This window comes from Phaseolus vulgaris, chromosome 3, assembly GCF_000499845.2.
Source record: "Phaseolus vulgaris cultivar G19833 chromosome 3, P. vulgaris v2.0, whole genome shotgun sequence".
NCBI classification, from domain to species: Eukaryota; Viridiplantae; Streptophyta; class Magnoliopsida; order Fabales; family Fabaceae; genus Phaseolus; species Phaseolus vulgaris.
The window spans coordinates 35,693,494-35,712,838 of record NC_023757.2 but is presented as its reverse complement, the minus strand read 5'-3'; the positions used below and the strand labels follow the sequence as shown (position 1 = coordinate 35,712,838).

The window sequence follows — 19,345 nt, the reverse complement described above, 5'->3', positions numbered from 1 at the left end:
TTTCTCTTTGGACTGCTAGCTTTTGTTCTATCAATAAAAAACAAAAGGAAAAGAATCGAACCTCATTTTCTCTTTTCACACTCATAACTATTTTAATCTTGAAAATTAGTTTCTCGTTTATTTTTTTAAGTTACGGACATAAAACTGATGAGTTTTTGTATTTTCTTTTATTATTATTTTGATAACTTTATGAACTCATCTATATATATTAGGTCTTCATACATTCCACTATTCCAAGTTCAAATTAAATTATGCAAAATTTTGTTTGCAAATTGCATTTTAATTTGATCATGTTGTAATTCAGAGTCTGGTCTCCAGTATATATACAACATGCATAGAACATCATACGTTACACATGAATAAACTTATACAACACAACAATTTTTGTATTGAACACATGTTGAAAACGAGATGTAAAAATTGGAACAAAAACCACAAAAGAAAGAGTTGTGGTGCGGTAAGTAAAAGAGGGACGGTTTTGGTGTGTCCCAAACAAGGACCTAATTGGCCACCACCAGACCTTCGTTAAGTCTCGCAGTTAGTACCTTCCTCAGAATTTTGCCTGAGGCTGCTTTAGGAATAGAGTCTGTGAAGAAAACCCTACCGATTCTCTTGTAAAATACCACCTGCCACAAACACATCCCAATAAATTCAATTGCAACCACAAAAATATAAGTCACATATACTTAATTCACATGTTCGATAACAGAACCTGTTGTGAAATGTATTGCTTTATTTCATCTTCAGTGATCTCAGAACCTTTTGATCTTACAACAAATGCAACAGGAATTTCTCCGGCAGCTTCATCTTTCATGCTGAAACCAACACCCATTGATATCATTACATACTACCATTAATTATAACTGTATATATTTTCTGAAAATAACTATAACGAGACAATAAAGCAGACATAAAAGTTTACCCAAAAAAACATAAAACTCAGACATGTACATCCTAGGAGGTTTTTTAGGGTTTGAAAGTTGAACTTACGGTACAACGGCAGCTTCAGAGATGTTTGGATGGGCAATTAACAATGCTTCGAGCTCAGCAGGAGCTACTTGGAACCCTTTGTATTTGATCAGTTCCTTTAACCTATCAACAATGAAGAGTTCGTCATCATCGTCGATGTAACCAATATCTCCTGTGTGGAGCCATCCATCTTTGTCTATAGTTCTCTCTGTAGCTTCTGGGTCGTTTAGATATCCTGACCAACCACAAATTAACAAGAAAAAATATGTTTTTAGAATCTGTATTAAATTATAATTGTAAGACAAATAATTTTTTATTTTATTGAAATGAAGTAGAAAATTATAGTTATAAATCGATATCTTTCAATGTACATGTGAAAGGATTATTTTCCAAAAAATTAATGTTATTTTTGTAAAATATTACATTCTCAAGGCTTAGCCTAGTTAAGTTTAATTAGGTTTATAGAGTTTTTTTTTAATTTTTAATTTTTAATTTTATCAATTATACAGAGTTTTAAACTCAGTCCAATAATAGACAAGTGCTTATCGATCACCTACTTCATAGTATTTCAATTTTTTTGCGAAAGTTGACGTAACTCTCTATTTTGCAAGGTGTGGAGAATAATAAGTGGATTACACGTCTTGCATGATTGAATAATTGTGACTAGTTTTTGTTGTTGTTGAAAAGTAACTGTGATTTTGACCTTGTAATTTCGTCTCTCTGGGAAAATCAGGTAAATGGGGTAGGTGAGGATGTGGACTCCCAGTCTTATCGCTGCCATCACTTTCCATTTCAAGGTAAGCATATAATTTTTCTCACCTATATATCAACAACTTGTTTGCTGAAATTCTTTTATATCAATACCTTCAAAAATATTGATAGAGTTTTTTACATGCTTTTTTAAATATAAATAACACTGTTTAAGTATTTTTATGGGACAAAGTAATTTAATAATCTAGAATAAAAACTAAGAGAAATATTCTCTTTAGAATTCTTAAGTTTATATAATATTGACTACAATATTAAAATAAATAACTTATTTAACCAAGAGTTTAGCAACAAGAAAAACTTACTTAATTAAGCAAAAATATATCGTATATACTTTAAAAGAGCTTTTCTGAGCACGTATAGGAAATTAAAACCATACAATATCTAAATAATTTTTAATAAATACTTATGTAGTTTTAACCATACATAAAAGGTTAAATTGAGTTGACATGATATTTTATTTATTTATTCTTTACGGGTATTCTTTATAAAGATGATTTATTTAAATATTTTAAAACATATTTTTGACAAAAAATAATACGAGTTATTAAAGCTTCTTCAAATAGAAAAAATAATTAAATTATGGGAACTTCTTAAACGCACAAAATTTACTAGCTTAAAACCAAATTAAAAACAGGAAATAATTTTAGTTCTACCTAAAATATGTGAAAGCTATAAAAGAATAAACAACAGGAGAAAAAATGTTTGAACAAAAAATAAAAGTGTTGAAAAAATTAGCATGCAAGAGTTATTGGGCACGTGAAGGTATGTGATCGGAGTCTGCTTTAAGGAGTGGAAGAAGCAGCATTATGATGTCACTGTCAGCGTTACCAATTCCAGATAATAAATTATTAATTAAGTTCTCTAAAATCATTGTCATGGTTTGGTGCCTCATAAAGCTACTTTTACGTGAGCCGTTGAATTCTTCTGGAGTTCCCACTTTGAATTTGTGGAGGCCATATATATAAGTATCATAGTTGTATATTCTGTTCATACCAACCAATCTTTTCTTCCACCCAACTCACAACCACCCCACTTACACTCCTTTTAAAAAAAATATATATATAAATATAGCAAAACATTTTAATTTTTAAAATATAAAAATTCACTTAATTTTAGGAACTATAAATACAAATACTAAATATGTCATTTTAATTTTCAAAAAAGGAAATGCATATGTAATATACTTAGGAAACATCTAATGGGGAGAGACAACCGAATATGAAAGGCACAATTGATGAAGATGGTTAATTACCAAGGATTAAGTCTCAGCCAACCTGCTATTGTTGGGAATATTTCTCAAGGAAAGTTGTTCATCGAATGAGAAAAATAGTATTAGTTTTTGTTTGAACCTAATCGATGTCGAAGAAGAGCGTCAACGAAGTTGGTGTTTCTTAGTTTACGTTATGACTAATGTTTCACTCTGTTTTATAATTTTTTTTATTCACACTCTGTTTATATGATAGTGGCATGAATCATCACTCTGTTTATAAGTAAAATACAAGTATATGCTATAATACCTTTCATAACCTTTGTGCCTCTTATGCAAATTTCACCGGTTTCGTTTTTCGGAAGGGAAACACCCGTTTCTGTGTCCACGATTTTCATCTCAGCGTTTCTCACAACGGTGCCGCATGCACCAGGTTTTATATTTGAGGGTTCTTTTGCAAATGCCATGCTAATCGCAAGTGGTCCTGCTTCTGTCATCCCATATCCCTGCAAGTCCAAAACAAATTTTGTTTGACTATTTTTTAAGATTTTGAAAAAAAACAGTATTTTAAAAGAAGGCCATGCTTCAAAACTATCCTTTAAAATAAATATTGTTTACAAATAGAGTAAAGTAAATAAAAAAATAATTTTTGATAAGCTTGTACGATGAATAATGAGGGTTTTTAAAAAGAATATTTTTCCGCGTGCAAGGGTGATTGTAAGATTTATTTATGAGATTCCCACGCTCGTACCTGTGATCCACAAAAATGAGTATTAATGCGACAAAGAAATCTGGAATTTAATGAATAGAAATTTCAGTAGCTTACGTCACTAAAATCTCACTTGTTATCGATTTTATAAAGGAAAACGTTTTAATTTGAATTTGGGTAATGATTATTATTTTTTCTGTAATGAAAATGAAACCTGTCCAAAAGTGGCGTGTGGTAGCCTAGATTCGACAGCTTCTTGTAGTTCCCTTCCCAAGGGTGCGGCGCCAGTGACGACGGCGCGAACAGAGGAGAGGTCGTATCGATGGGCCTCTCCGCTCTTAACCAACGCCAAAACGATGGGTGGCACAAAGGACGCAACGGTGACCCTGTACTTCTGGATCAGCTCCAACAGACTCGTCATCTCAAACTTCTGCACAATGAGAACGGCCGCACCGGACCGAATCCCGCTGAGTAAAATTGAATTGAGCGCATAGATATGAAACATAGGAAGCACGCAGAGGAGCACATCCTCGCTGTGAGTGTACTGGTGCGCGTTTTCGCCGTCAACTAACTGCGCTATGGTGGTGACCAAGTTTTTATGCGATAACATAACGCCCTTGGGGAGCCCCGAAGTGCCAGAAGAAAACGGAAGCGCCACGACGTCGTCTGGGCTAATCTTAACGGCGGGGGCTTCCGTTTCGTCGGCGTTCGTTAGCGTGGAGAAATGTAAAACGCCGTCGTCCTCAGAGTCGATGCACATGACCATCACGTCATTGTTGTCCGCGAAGCTCTTGATTTTATCGACGTACGCGGATTGCGTTATCACCAGCCTGGTTTTGGTGGCGGCTGCTTGCTTGGCAAGCTCCAGCGGCGTGTAGAAGGGGTTGGCAGTGGTGATGACGGCGCCGCGGTGGGAGGCGCCGAGGAAGGCGAGGGCGAATTGGGGGCAGTTGCGGAGGACGAGCATGATGACGTCCCCCTGGCGGATGCCGATGTTGTGGAGGCCGGCGGCGATGCGGTGGGCGGCAAGGTCGACTTCGGCGTAGGTGAGGGTTTCGCCGGTCTCGCCGTCGATGAGGCATGTTCGGTGTTGGAATTGGGAGAGATTTTGGAAGCAGTAAGAGTGTAGTGGAAGGTGCGTGGGAATGGGAATATCGGGAAGTGGGGATCTGAAGATGATTTCTTGTGGAGAAGGTGCCATTGTTGGTGGTGGTGGTGGTGTTGTTGGTGGCATAGGAAAATTTGCGAGCTTGCTTCAAACTGAGGCCAGCATGTATGCATATATATGTGCCTCAGAAGCTCGTGGTTCCATCAAGAGTTGTTGAGACAGTGACTGCAGCTTCACACGTATGTACTTGGAATTGTTTATTTTCCTTGTTTAGGTAGAAACACTCGGAGTAAATAATAATCCTATTTCTTTATGTTTTTCTTCAGGACAATGGATTTTTTCTTTGAAAAAAAACTACTTTTACAACTCAATTTTCTAATGCATCCAATCGTGTAGAATGGTCGTATAAACGTACAAGAGTCTTATTTTCTTTTCTATATAGATCAAAAACATTATTGTAATTAAATTCTAATTTCCGTAGAAAGATAATAATTTTTTTTAGACCATGGATATTTATTTTCATCCTTTATAGACAAAATATTATATATTATGCTCTTCTTTTCACACGTCATGAATATTTTTTACATTAAAAACAATTAAAGTGTAATTTTTTAAGAGAGTTTGAAACAAGATAAGGGTGTTGTTAAGTTACTCTTAAAAATACGTACAAATTATATATTGTTGTCACTCATTCTTCCTTTAATGTGAGATTTCCGTGTCTAACTTAATATCATTTAACAAAATGTAACCGGTTGCTATTCTGTAATGATTTTTATATCACCAACCATATTTATTTTCTTTTAACTATTTAAGATCATTTAAGTTATGTAATTAGTTATTTCACGTATATTTAACTTTACCTTTGACTTTCTAATATGACCTCGACTATTATTTCTTTCAAATTTATAATAGGTCAGCGTGTAAAGGAGATGATTATAAAGATAACTGATATCATTTCAATTTTTTTATTAATAAATAAAAGTATTTTTCCTAAATGGACAAATTTAAATAAAAAATAGAAAAATCTCAATGAATATTTTTAAAACATTGTTTGAGGAATGAAAACGAACAAAAAAAATAGGGAATAGTATTATTAGTATATCCCGTAAAATCCTTATATTGATTTTTTTTTTCTTTTAACTATTTTTCTTATTAGGAAACTCATCACAAAACCTTATGATTTCTATAAGTGAAAATAATTAAATTAAATTTGATGATTCAAAATTATTTATTTATTCTAAATAACTCAGTAATAATACTTTTATCATCAAATTACAAAAATGATTAAACAATTTGAATTGAAAACTCACACGGATAATTTATCTATGAACAAAGATAAGCTTTGTAACAATTTTTAAAATCTTTTTGCTACAGTATTTAATTTATCTTTCACTAATTAAATATAGTATGTTATGGGCTTTTATTATATAAATACCATCATCCCCTTTTTTTCTATCCCTATCTCACCAAACTTTTGCCTGTGGTTGCAACATTCAACCTTATTTTTTCTTCCATGAAAACGCCAATTGTAAATAATCAAAAACTTTTGGGTTTGATATGAAACGAAATACATAAAATCAAACACATACAATGAATATCCACATCCACCTACCACCACTTTGAATGGTCCAGGTCAATCTCATTGTCACAGTAACGTCACTTTTTACGTCACATAAGTTTATTGAATTCAGGATGGGCCATCTAAAACCACAGCAAATTAAGCATGGGCCTCACTTAGACTTTAATCCCAATAGTTACAGGATGCGGTGGCTATTCACTTCACTTTTTCTTGCTCTTTCACCCCTATTTTAAGTGAATAAAAAACGTATTCGTATGGAGGCAGTTTCGTCCTGCACCGCTACATTTTTCTTCCTGCACTCCCACAATTTTTTCAATCCCAAAACTGACCTTCAGCTTTTATTTGAAATCGGGATCTGGGAGTTGCTACAGATTTATCAATCCGAAAGTGAATCATGTTGCTTTCCGGACGAGGAGGTATTCTGGAAGCAAAGTTTGCATAAACTGTTGATTTCTAGATTGTTGAATCCAAAAGCCTAATTTCTATTACCGATTGGTGGATCCAGAATGATTTTTTTCAATTATGGATTTCTGAATCCATAACGCATATTTTGAATTATGGATTGACGGATCCGAAATGGTTTTTTTAATTATGGATGTTCTGCATTTTTTTATTTTGGATTAACATTGTCATTCATGTACTACCGAAAACACCAATATGGGAGGTTACTGGACGCACTAATCCAAAATTTTACCGAAAGCGTCAATCCAAAAATTTACCAGATTTTGTAATCCGGAATGTAAAAAAAATAAATACACAGTTTTTATACAGTAATGGTTTTGTCTTTGCACAACTTTGTGGGGGTGCAGGAAAAAAACTGTAGGGGTGCACCTAGTTCTGAGCAATCCAGGGTTATCATCGAAAAAAATTTAAGTTATTTTTAGTTATTTTCTTTTATTTTAAAGCATTAATTATATTAAAAACTGATATGATTTTTGTCTCTTGCAGGATTCCTTGGAATCCGACGGTAAATTTGTTGCTGAAGGTCGTCACGATATCCTGGTTGAAGCAATTAGACGACCTGAGCACTCTGGTCGTATTCGTGCAGTTGTACAAGGGGTTTGAATTAAACTATATTTTGGAGTTTTCGAACGACAATCATCCTCCTCCTCCAAAGAGAGTGAAACTCAAATGAAGACTAAGATACATGAAGAATTAATGGAGGAGATGAGAAAGGAGACTGATCTGATGCAGCTAGAGATGAGAAAGGAGAATGATTGAATGCGACAAGAGTTTCTATCGCAACAACTTTGTGCTGAGCCGATTCAACCCCTTATTAGTCCCACTCCCAAGAGCACAAAGGGGAGTTGTGCGGCTCTTACAATATCAAGGGATGATATCATTGGGCAGACGAGGGAATGTGAGCTACTGGTAGCGGGCGACAAGCTTCCTCAGGTGGCGGCCCTTGGAAAAGTCTATGAAGAGGTCACCACCTTACATAATGTTCCTCTCTCCCCTGATGTGGCGAAGGTAACAATTGAAAAAGTACGAGTACCTAATGCTCGTGTTCCACTACCTTTAGATGAGGTAACCACTGTGGCCGATGCATTTCAGACATTCGTTGCCTGGCCCAGAGACCTCATTCGATTTATGCCCCAACCTCATGTAATAATTTCATTTCATTATATTAATTTATATTTATATTTATATATTACATATAATTTAATACAAATGTTCTTTATCTTGTAGAAACCTTTTCGGAAACCAAGTCCGGAGAAGAAGCGTGAGGTTCCAGTTGATAATCCTATAGCTTCCTTAGGTCTAATTGTTAGTCAGATTGGTAATCAACCTTTTGAAACTCCGTGAGATGATATGTTTCTTCAAATAAACATTGAACTGCCACTGATGATGTACAACATAGATTTATTAGAATTTGTATTTGGGAATCAGGAGCTCAATATAAATATAATTCAATTTTTTATGATGTAAGTATCTTTACCTATTTTTCAATTTACTTTATGTTAAATTATTATTGATTATGCTTTAACTAATAATTTGTAGGTTTTTGCATGGAGTCTATCTCATTGAGGAGAAGGAAAATGTGTATGGATTCTTAGATCCTGCATATACTAATCCCGTTGAACCAAGGTCATATGAGACCCAAGCATACATCACTAACACCCTGGAAAAAGAGGGAAAATTTTTATTTATGCCCTTATATTAATGAGTAAATTTAATTATATGTCATCAATTATTACTATTTCATGTTTTAAATATTTACTAACTTTTTTCATGGATGATATAGGCATCATTGGCAGTTACTTGTCTTATCAATGGTTGATAAGACTGATGTGTGGTTTTGTTCCCTACACAATAAGATACCCACAAATTTTAAGAATATCATTGATACGTAAGTACACTATAAACTTTACTTTGTATGTTACTAATTAACCATCTACTAACGAGGTTTTTTGTATTAACCAGTTCATGGCGTGGATATAACATCCTAAAAGGTCGATCTAGTTCAAATAATTTGAACTAGATAAGAATAAAGGTTTGTAATTTTTTCTTTCTCTTATCATTGTTTATCAATATACTAACTTTTACTTTTATTGAATTATAGTGTAATAAACAACCATGAAGTTATTAATGTGGCTATTACATTATGCAATGGATGATTACCATTATAAGACTAGGTGTTAAAACTGGTTGGAAAGAGGTAACATGATATGTTAAATCATTTTTATAATTGTTGAACATATATGTATCTAAAAACTAATTTATGTCAACTATATTTTGCAATGCAGTTATTCACGGAAGAAATACCAATGAATTCAGAAGCCATGTCATATGTGAGACATTCTTAGTCCACATATTTCATAAATTTTTATAACTCTAGGATAGCTGATCAATAGTGTAGGGATTATATGTAATTTGATTACTTGTTTGTAATGTACATTTAGATTCTCTAAATTTATCTCTATATTTATGTATTTGTCTGGTTGGGTACATTTTGATCAATATACAGGTTAATTTATATGAGTTTGGGACAAAACAGATTGCACTAAAAACAAACCACTATTTACAAGTGTGGTTATTTACCAAAGCCGCATTTGTAAATCAAGCGCATGATTTACAAATGCGGCTATTACCAAAGCCGCATTCGTAAATGTGATTTACAAGCCGCATTTGTAAACCCTAAACCCTGTCACCTCATTCAGAAGCATATACAAATGCGGCTACCTGAAATAGCCGCATTTATAAATAGTATTTACAAGTGCAGCTATGTAGCCGCATTTGTATCTCTTTGATTTACGAATGTGTGCTGATCAAATGCGGCTCTATAGTCGCATTTGTAAATGTAAAATAACCGCCTTTGTTTAGCATTTATGCACTAGTGTTCTTTATAAAGATTGGTTCTTTGTAAAGACAACCTGCCACAATACACATCAACTCTTGGAAAGTAGCAACACAAAGGAAAATGCATAATTATATATTCAAAATAAAACAAAAAAATTATTAAACATGTTTAAATAAGTAACTTACTAAGATGAAAGTCAATCAAAATTGCAATAAAAATTTATCCTTCCTTAATTAGTTTACATATAAACAAGTGAATGTAGATAAAAAAAAAATCATCAGATTAAAATACTCTATGTATCTATAATAAAAATGGGAACTATTTTTAGGGTAAGAAAAGAATCACTCAAAACATTATTTCAGAAATGCATTCTTAAAGTGATATGTGACACTCCCTTCTTTCATTTTCGATGACACGTGACACTTCCTTCCTTCACTGTGTCTCTCTCTATTATTTTTTACTTTTTGTTCTTTCTCTCTCTTTTTAGTTTTTCCTTTCGCTCTCTCTCATTACATTTTCGAATGCTCTCTGACATTGTGTTGCTCTTTGCTCTCTCTCTCTCTCTCATTTTCTTTTTCGCTATTCTGTCACAACCACCTCTACTCTCTCATAGGTTCTTCGTGATTTTGTTCTTTGTGAAAATGAATGCACCATATGTTTAAGCATCGTATCCTCCACCTCGTCGAGGTAAGATCTTTGTCTTTTTTTGTACGCCTGGAAAAACAAAACTACATCGTTTGCTGAGTCTTCTCCCCAAACCGTGTTACATGATTTCTAGGGTTTCAAAGTGGTAAGAACTTTCCGATTTGCGATTGGGTCGTTTTTCGAGATTTGTTGTATAATGTTGTTTTTAATCTTTTTTGGAGTCATTAGGGTTTTTGACTATTTATGGTTTCTACTTTTAATCGGTTTTTAACCGTATTTCAAAAAAAGATCTCGTAAATTTTCCTTTTATGGTTAATGTTTGTTTTTAATCGTTTACAAATTCATTAGGGTTTCTAAGTATATATGGTTTTAAAGCTTAATCGATTTTAACCACATTTCAAAGACGTTTTCTCAAATATTTCCTTTTTATGGTTAATGTTTGTTTTTAATTGTTTTTTAGAGTCATTAGGGTTTCTGATTATTTCAAAATTTCAAAACTCATATTTGGTTATGTTGTATGTTCTTTTTTTGACACTGCTTAACTTATGTTTGTTTTTAAGTGTTTCCTGAATCATTAAGTTTACATTTTTCATGTTTTGCTAAAACTATTTACCAATTTCAAAATTCAAAATGGGTTCTTTTTGTGACACTACTCTCGAGTTTTTTTTTTTGTTTATGGACATGTTTTGCAGTAAAGTAAGTTTATGTTTAACCATATTTCAAGGTAATGATTTTTTAATTTCAAATTTGATTTCTGATGAATTTTGGAGCCTTTTTTTTACTATTTATACATCATCTTCTCATTGGATTCTGCCATGCATTCCTCAATCATATTGCTCTCAAAACTCCCAAAAGGTCATCACCCATTCTTGGTAAACTTATCTTTTGTGTTTACTACATTTCATACTGATGTTATTCCAGTTTAATTTTTTTGATTTGTTTTGTGTAGTTTCTTTTATGCCAAACATTTGTTTTGTTTTTCTTTTTCATCATATTTCTCATTTATAATTTTTTTTCATATTGTCGAAATTAAATGTTTTGTTTTGTTATGTGTTTTTTTTTCATATTGAATTTTGCATTATTCCTCAATCTTATTGTTCTCAAAATCCCCAAAAGGTCTTCAACAGTTCTTCGTAAGTTTATCACTTTTGTTTACTACATTACATACTAATGTTATTCTGGTTTAAATTAATTTCGATTTAAATTTTTTGTTTTGTTATGTGCAATTTTTTTTATGCCAAGCATTTGTTCTGTTTTACTTTTTCATCATATTTCTCATCTACAATTATTTTTTTCATATTGATGTTCATCCGATTTAAATATTTTGTTATGTGTTTTTTCATTGATGTTCATCTGATTTAAATGTTTTATGTTGTTTTGTGTCTTTTTTCATATTGATGTTCATCTGGTTTAATATTTTTTTTTGTTATGTGCAATATTGTTTTTATACAAAGCATTTGTTCTGTTTTGAAATTTAAAATTTTGAATTTGAAATGTAGTGGTATTGGTATTGGTTTTCTATTGAATTCTCATAGTAGATCTTAGGTTTGAGGGAAAAAGTTCATATTTTTGGGGAATGTTAGGCCACTAAATTATGAAGCATAAAATAAAACATTAAGCAAAGCAACTTCAACGGTGGAAGGCTTTAAGAGAGAAATGAGTGAAATGATGAAGACAGAAGATTAAAGTTTTTATTCTTTGTTTTTTGTGCGAATTGTTTATTTTTGTTCCATTTCTGTTTGATGAACATTTTTTTTCTCATTTCCTGCATACAAAAAATACAATAAACGAAAAGAAAATGAAGAGGAAAGGAAGAAGGCAAAATAATTTGTATATGAGGTAAATTGTTTTCCATTTTCTATATTTAACATTTTTTTAATTGCGTTAGTCATTTCTTATAAGTGTTCTGACTCTGTGATTCCTATACTCCAACAAAAGTCTTTTCAGTTCTTTATTTGATATCCCGTGAAGATATCTTAAATATTAATAGATATTTAATTAGTTTCATTGTTTAATATATTATATAAATTATACTAATTCATTGTTTTCTTAATAATTGAAACATGTTAGATTTGTTTGGAGGTAAATGACTATTTTCATTGTCAGATACATTTATTACTATTTGTTGCTTTTTGTGATAATAAATGGTAAGAAGCCATGGAGGTGAAGGAAAAAAAGAGGCCGTGTTGCTCCACGAAAACTTCTTTCATTTATGGGTTATTGGCCAAAAGGATCCAAACTCAAATTACGATGTCCACAAGATTAAATCTGTAGTACAAAGGATATATGCTTCTAATGAATTATACCGAAACTGCAGTGTGGTGCTTAGATTTAATGCTATATATTTAAATTGGATATTAAATTATTAACTTACTTCACTAGTTATTATGAAAGAAAAGGAAGTAAGTTTATCCCATCTAACAGAAATAATACTATTATTTTTAATTATAATTATTTTTGTACGAATCTAACTTATTAGTAAATAATAAAATAAATATAGATATTGTATATTGTCTATTTTCTTTTAACTAGCAAAACGCGCAGCAGCAATACTAAAATAAAATTTGGGACAGGTCATGTAGTTATGCATAAGATGATAATGGAGAGCTGTCTTGTCTTAAAAAATCCAGCTCATTATATGTCATGTTATTTGTTAATTAGGTATCTGTAGAAAAATATTTCATATTTTTTTTAACTTGTAATTACTTTTATTTTTTTATTTTAAATGAAATTATTTAAAAAGATTTCTGTAAAATATTATTAGTTTTTTATTTATTTCAAGAATTAAAAGTTGGGTTCAAATTAAAAAATATATTAAAAGTTAAGATGATTTTTCTTTCACTTTATTTCATATTTAAAATATGCTATAATATATATATATATATATATATATATATAATATTATGGGTAATCTGCATTACTCAGGGTAACTTAATCATAGACACAAAATTCATCACTATTGGTTTTAACTAATATTTGGCGGTTAAAAATACAAACCACAAAATATAAATTTTATTTTTTATAATAATGAATTACGTATTAAAAATTATTATTATTAAATAAAAATTAATTTTAAAAACAAAAAATAATTAATTACTATATTAACTAAATTAGATATTATTTTAGAGATTAAAAAAAATTAGTTTCTAAATTAATTTTTATGTTAATGATTTTTAAATTAGTTACTAAGATTTTTATATTAAATTTAGAACTTAAATAATTTGTAGTTAAAATCTTATAATTAATTAAATACCAATTTAAAAATTATTTAACTATAATAAAAATTAATTTAAAAATCAAAAATTATTTTAATTTTTAATTTAATTATTATAATAATTAATTCTTTTTTTCTTTAAAATCAATTTCTATTCAATAATTTTATTGTAGTGTATATTTTATAAAATTTATAAAATAAAATAAACAACTTATTTAAGTTTATTACTAACATTTTGAGCTTGTAAAATATGGGCACCTTTAAGCAAAAATGACTGAATTAGGTTGTACCCCATATATTCACGACGAAGGAAGACCGTTTGCAAGCCTTGCCCTCAGCTCTCTTCGCAAGATCTTTCCAGAGGCTGCCTTTGGAATTGAACCCACAAAGAAAACCCTACTGATTCTTTTGTAAAACACAACCTGCCACCAAAATATACAAATTTGCTTTTGCATTTAGAAACTTTTAGAAGCTTTTGCATCATTTAACACTATATAATATTATAATATTTATATGGGTTAAATATCTTTTTATCCTTATATCATACTACGAAAGTGATTTTTTTTTTCTAATTCAAACATTTTACTTACTGGATATATGTAGTAAAAATACTATTAAATTGAGTCGAGTGTTCTTTTACATAAATTGTGTTATAATAAAGGAAGAAACATGTTAACACCCATATAATAGGGTTTTTATCATGATGAGGTTTTTTTTTTTTGCTTTTTAAAAAAATGGAGTAAAATTACAAATTTAGGCAAGTCGTACCAATTCGGCACAACTTCATATGCACAAATCGTTCTAATTTAACACGACTCTGCCATGTCATACTAAAGTCGTGCCAACTTGGCATGATTTCTGCCCTGTCATATTGAAATCGTGTCAACTTGGCACGACTTCTGCCACGTCATATTTTTTAATTTTTTTTAAATTTTATTGTTTATATATTGGGTAGTAAGTTATGTAATGTTAAAAATTAATTTGATACATAATTTTCTAAAAGTGTTAGTTTTAAGGAACAAAAGATTGGATAATCATGTATGGATCATGTCCGACGTCATTAAATATCAAAATATCAAAAAATTTGCATACATGAGACATTAAATATCAAAATATACTTTTTGGCTAGTGAGAAACCATGTTCGAGGGCAATGTCCTAAGGAGTTAATGACTCAAAGTTTGAATAAGTTGATTATCCAAACATGATCCATACATGATTATCCAATTTTTTGTTCCTTAAAACTAACATTCTTAAAAAATTATGTATCAAATTAATTTTTAACATTACATAACTTACTACCTAATATATAAACAATAAAATTAAAAAAAATATATGACACGACAAAAGTCGTGTCAAGTTGACACGACTTCATTATGACATGACAAAGTTGTGTCTAATTGAGACGATTTGTGCATATGAAGTCGTGCCGAATTGACACGACTAACCTAAATTTGTAATTTTTTTTAAACATACCCCATTTTGTTAAAAAGAAAAAAAAATCCTATGATCAAAAATTCCAATATAATAATATTATTATGTAAAAGAAATTGATAGACTTATTTTTTATAGTTTTTTTTACTATACTCAGATATTTAAAGTTTGAACTACAAATAATGAAAATTAATTTCGTTTGAAATTACATAAAAAAATCATATTTAACTCATTTTTATTTTTTAGTTTATAGTACAAATAAAGAAAAAAAAATAAGAATTATATTAGTTGGGGTGTCCGATGCTAATTATTAATACCTGCTTTGAGATGTATTGTTTGATTTCTTCCTCAGAGATCTTAGAACCATTTGACAGTACAACAAATGCAACTGGAACCTCTCCTGCAACTTCATCCTTCATGCTGAAATCAACGTGATCATTAAACTTTGTGTTGAAAGAGAAAAGCAAAGAAATAGGATAGGATAAAAATTGACATTATATGATAAATATAGAACTCACGACACAACAACAGCCTCAGAAATGTTCGGGTGGACAATTAGCATGGCTTCCAGCTCAGCAGGAGCAACTTGAAATCCTTTGTATTTGATCAACTCCTTCAACCGATCAACGATGAAAATCTGGTCATCATCGTCCATGTATCCAATATCACCCGTATGCAACCATCCATCGTTGTCTATAGTTATTTTTGTCGCCTCTTCATCATTTAGGTAACCTAACCAAAAAATGCTTATGCACTTTTCCTATACTCCTCTAATTCATATTTCTTACATAGTTTCAGTATCAAATGATATAAAACTACCTAAAATTAATTATTACTTTATCTATAACTTCATACAAAATATACTTTCTAAAATCAATCAAATCATTAGTATATACTCATACATTATCAAATGTTTATTTATATAAAAAAAAAACAGTACAGATTCAAACTTATCTTATAAATGGATTCTTTTAATTATATATAAAAAAAAGTCATGTTTTAAAATTACAAGTTCAAGGTCTGATACTTTTAAAGCTCGACTTCTCTGTATTTATTTATCTTTTTACAAAATGTCATGTTTTAAATACATGATTTTTTTTAATACATATGATTTCTTCTTCTTTTTTACTTTTTAAAATTGTTTTTTTCATTTTTGCATATTTTTTATTTGATTTTTTTTTTTATAATTTGGTAAATAAATTAAAATTTAAATATTGTGATATTTTCATTTTTTTTCAAATATTCACACAAAAAATTTAATAAATATAAACCACGTATAATTTTCATAGTCAAGTTATCCAAAATAATCTCAAAATAAAAAAATATGTATATATAAATACTAAAAAAATAAAGAAAAGTAAAAAAAAAAAAATTCTTAATCAAATTATTAAGAAAAATCTCAAAATAAAAAAAATGTTTATAAAAATTTATAAAGCATACAAAATTTTTTTAAAAAAAACTATTAATCAAATTATTTAAAAATATGTTTATATAAAAATTAAAGAAACATAAATAATTTCAAAAAGTAAGTGGAATATGTCAAATCAATTTTTATAAAAAAAATAAATAGTAAGTTTTAAAAAAATCATAAATACTAAATACAATTTCTATAAAAGTAAAAGATAATAAAAGATTGAAGTAAAGTATTCAACTTGACGTGAGCCTTTAAAATAAAAATGAAGGACGAGCAATTGAAAAATACAAGTTCTTTATTTTTTGTATATTGGAATTACAATTTATGTATCTGTGTATTTTTTTTTAAATGTGTTTATGTGAATAAATTTGAATAAGAAAAACAGCAATAAGTAAAAGAACGTAAATTATACCTTTCATGATCTGGTTGCCTCTGATGCAAATCTCACCGGCTTGATTTCTGTGGAGAGAAGCAGCAGTGTGAGGGTCAATGATCTTCATCTCTGCGTTTCTTACTACGGTCCCGCACGAACCTGATTTCACATGCACTGCTTCCTTCGCAAACGCTAAGCTCATTGAAAGCACTGGCCCTGCCTCTGTCATCCCATACCCCTGCATGTACACGTTCGCCTTCTTTCATCCTCTCCATTTCTTTCTCATTGGGAGGTTACTTTCTATGATTCTTCCTCCCAATGATGAAAACACTTTACCAAACATACCCCACTATAATCATACACTTACATTTATACTATTATTTTAATATTTTTTCATATTATTTATTTATTTCTAAACTAATCACAATAAAATTATACAACTCCATCTTAAATATCATTTTCACTAAATTTAATGTCGTATATCTTACAATTAAGCAACTATTCATTTCCTCTTTCTGATATTTAGTTAGTTGCTTCTACAAGGAACTGCTATCAGATTTCAAAATCACCTTTTCAAAACTTTCTATTTTATCATTCTACTTTTGTATGACATAACAAATAAATAAAATAACTATTTATATTTGGTATTCGGAAGGGTGCTAAAAAAGTAAACTAATTTGACCACTTCAGGTAAACATGAAACTGGAAATCAGAAAACCTTGAATACTAAATTAACAGAAATAATTACCTGTCCAAGTGTGGCGTGGGGAAGTTTGGCCCTCACAGAGTCCTCAAGTTCCTTTCCCACAGGAGCGGCGCCAGACAAAATCATTCGAATCGAGGACAGGTCGTATCGCTCCAAATCTGGAGTCTTTGCAATGGCCAAAATGATGGGTGGCACAAACGGCGCCACGCTCACCTTGTATTTCTCGACCAATTCCAGCAACGAAGCTATCTCAAATTTGGGCATTACCAAAACCGCAGCGCCAACTCGAAGCGAACAGAGCAAAACAGTGTTGAGCGAATAAATATGGAAAAGTGGAAGCACGCACAACACCACGTCCTCGCTGCGTAGATACAGATTAGGGTTCTCTCCGTCGACTTGTTGCGCCACGCTCGTAACCATCCCCTTGTGCGTTAGCATCACTCCCTTCGGAAGCCCTGTGGTTCCTGAAGAATACGGCAGCGCAACTACGTCGTCCGGGGATATTTTAACGCCGGGAATGTCTCTCTCATTCGCCTCCGTTAAATCCGAGAAGGCCAGGTAACCTTCCGGCGCCGCGTCAACGCACATCACTCTGACGTCCTTTTCCCTCGCGTAATCCTTTACTTTGTCCACGTAGGACGCCTGCGTTATGATGAGTTTGGCGTTGGACGCCGCGGCTTGCTTGGCCACCTCCGCCGGAGTGTAGAAGGGGTTAGCGGTGGTCACAGTGGCGCCACAGAAGGAGGAGCCGAGGAATGCGAAGACGAACTGGGGGCAGTTCTGGAGGAGAAGGAGGATGACGTCGCCCTTCTCGATGCCGAGTTTGTTGAGGCCGGCGGCGACTCTGCGAGAGGTGAGTTGGACCTCGGCGTAGGTGAAGCAGTCTCCGGTGGCGGCGTTGATGAGGCAGGGTCGGTGGCTGAATTGGGAGATATTTTGGAAGATGTAAGTGTGGAGAGGGAGGTGCGTGGGGATGTAAATGTCGGGGAGTTTGGAACGGAAAATGAAGTCATCATTGTGAAGTTGTGTAGATTGTTGTTGTTCCATTTTGGTTTTGGTTGCTACGTTGTTGGTTTGGGTGGTGGAGAGTGTGAATGGGAGTGAAAGATGAGAAAGTAGAGTGGAAAAGAATGTGATGAGGAAGTTGTTGATGAGTTATGTGGGTTGTAGTTTCTTGCGTCACGATGCTTTCTCTGCTTTTCTTTTGCAGATTTGGTTTGGATCAGTTGGACATGTTAGTGTAGAATCCGTAGTTCTACGGTGGAACAGCTAGAAATAGAGTTCATTGCCATCTTATGTTTTTTATTTTTTATTTTTAAAAAACAAAATTATACTTTCACCTTCAAGATACAAAAACACGCACTGATCCTCCTTAATAATATAATAATATATATCAGCATTTAAAAAATAAAAAAATATAATTATTAATATTTTGAATGGTTAAATAAGGATTTTTTTTTGTTGCTATTAAAATATATTATTACTCTTTCTTTTGTTTGTATTTTAAATTAATTCATGATTATCATAATTAGTAACTTATATTCTATATTTAATTACTTTTTTAGAGATAATATCCTCTTAATAATTAATACTTGAATATTCTAATCAAGTTTGTTTCTTACTTGTTCACTTAAAATATTAATATATATTATTATCAATGCAAAGTTTTTTGTTCTTTTTAAAGATGTAAAGTATTTTTTTTTCTTTTATGTGTACATTCTCAAAAGTTACTATGGAAATTCATTCTTTCTGTCCGAATTATTATTAAATTTTCTAAGATATTTTTATAAATATATAAATATGTATGTATATATGTAAATTATTTTATATTTTTTTTATAATTTTATTTATTATATAAAATAAACTAATCAAATAATTTACCATAAGAAAATTATTAAATAAAAATTATTTTTAAAA

General features: G+C 31.2%; 2 protein-coding genes and 1 long non-coding RNA gene across 6 annotated transcripts; 1 reads left to right on the top strand and 2 right to left on the bottom strand.

Annotated features, from left to right (window-relative positions):
* Positions 1-259: 259 nt before the first annotated feature.
* Positions 260-4,984, bottom strand: LOC137807343 (4-coumarate--CoA ligase CCL1-like). The gene is made up of 5 exons (XM_068607948.1): positions 3,871-4,984; positions 3,258-3,453; positions 991-1,204; positions 713-815; positions 260-626 (listed from the first exon to the last, which is right to left on the bottom strand). The coding sequence occupies exons 1-5, from the start codon at positions 4,888-4,890 to the stop codon at positions 501-503; spliced, it is 1,659 nt and encodes a 552-aa protein (XP_068464049.1). The 5' UTR covers positions 4,891-4,984; the 3' UTR covers positions 260-500.
* A 3,093-nt stretch (positions 4,985-8,077) lies between these two features.
* Positions 8,078-18,475, bottom strand: LOC137807344 (4-coumarate--CoA ligase CCL1-like). 4 transcript variants are annotated; one of them, XM_068607951.1, is made up of 6 exons: positions 17,471-18,475; positions 16,762-16,960; positions 15,454-15,667; positions 15,253-15,355; positions 13,794-13,925; positions 8,078-8,185 (listed from the first exon to the last, which is right to left on the bottom strand). In XM_068607951.1, the coding sequence occupies exons 1-5, from the start codon at positions 18,473-18,475 to the stop codon at positions 13,803-13,805; spliced, it is 1,644 nt and encodes a 547-aa protein (XP_068464052.1). In that variant the 3' UTR covers positions 8,078-8,185; positions 13,794-13,802. The 4 variants fall into 4 exon arrangements, with proteins under 4 accessions (XP_068464052.1, XP_068464051.1, XP_068464053.1 ...); XM_068607950.1 differs by lacking the exon at positions 8,078-8,185 and adding an exon at positions 9,252-9,717; XM_068607952.1 differs by lacking the exon at positions 8,078-8,185 and adding an exon at positions 11,959-12,054.
* On the top strand, positions 17,852-18,784 carry LOC137807346 (uncharacterized). The gene is made up of 2 exons (XR_011080500.1): positions 17,852-17,986; positions 18,066-18,784. It is a non-coding gene; the product is annotated as an uncharacterized lncRNA (long non-coding RNA).
* Positions 18,785-19,345: the final 561 nt, after the last annotated feature.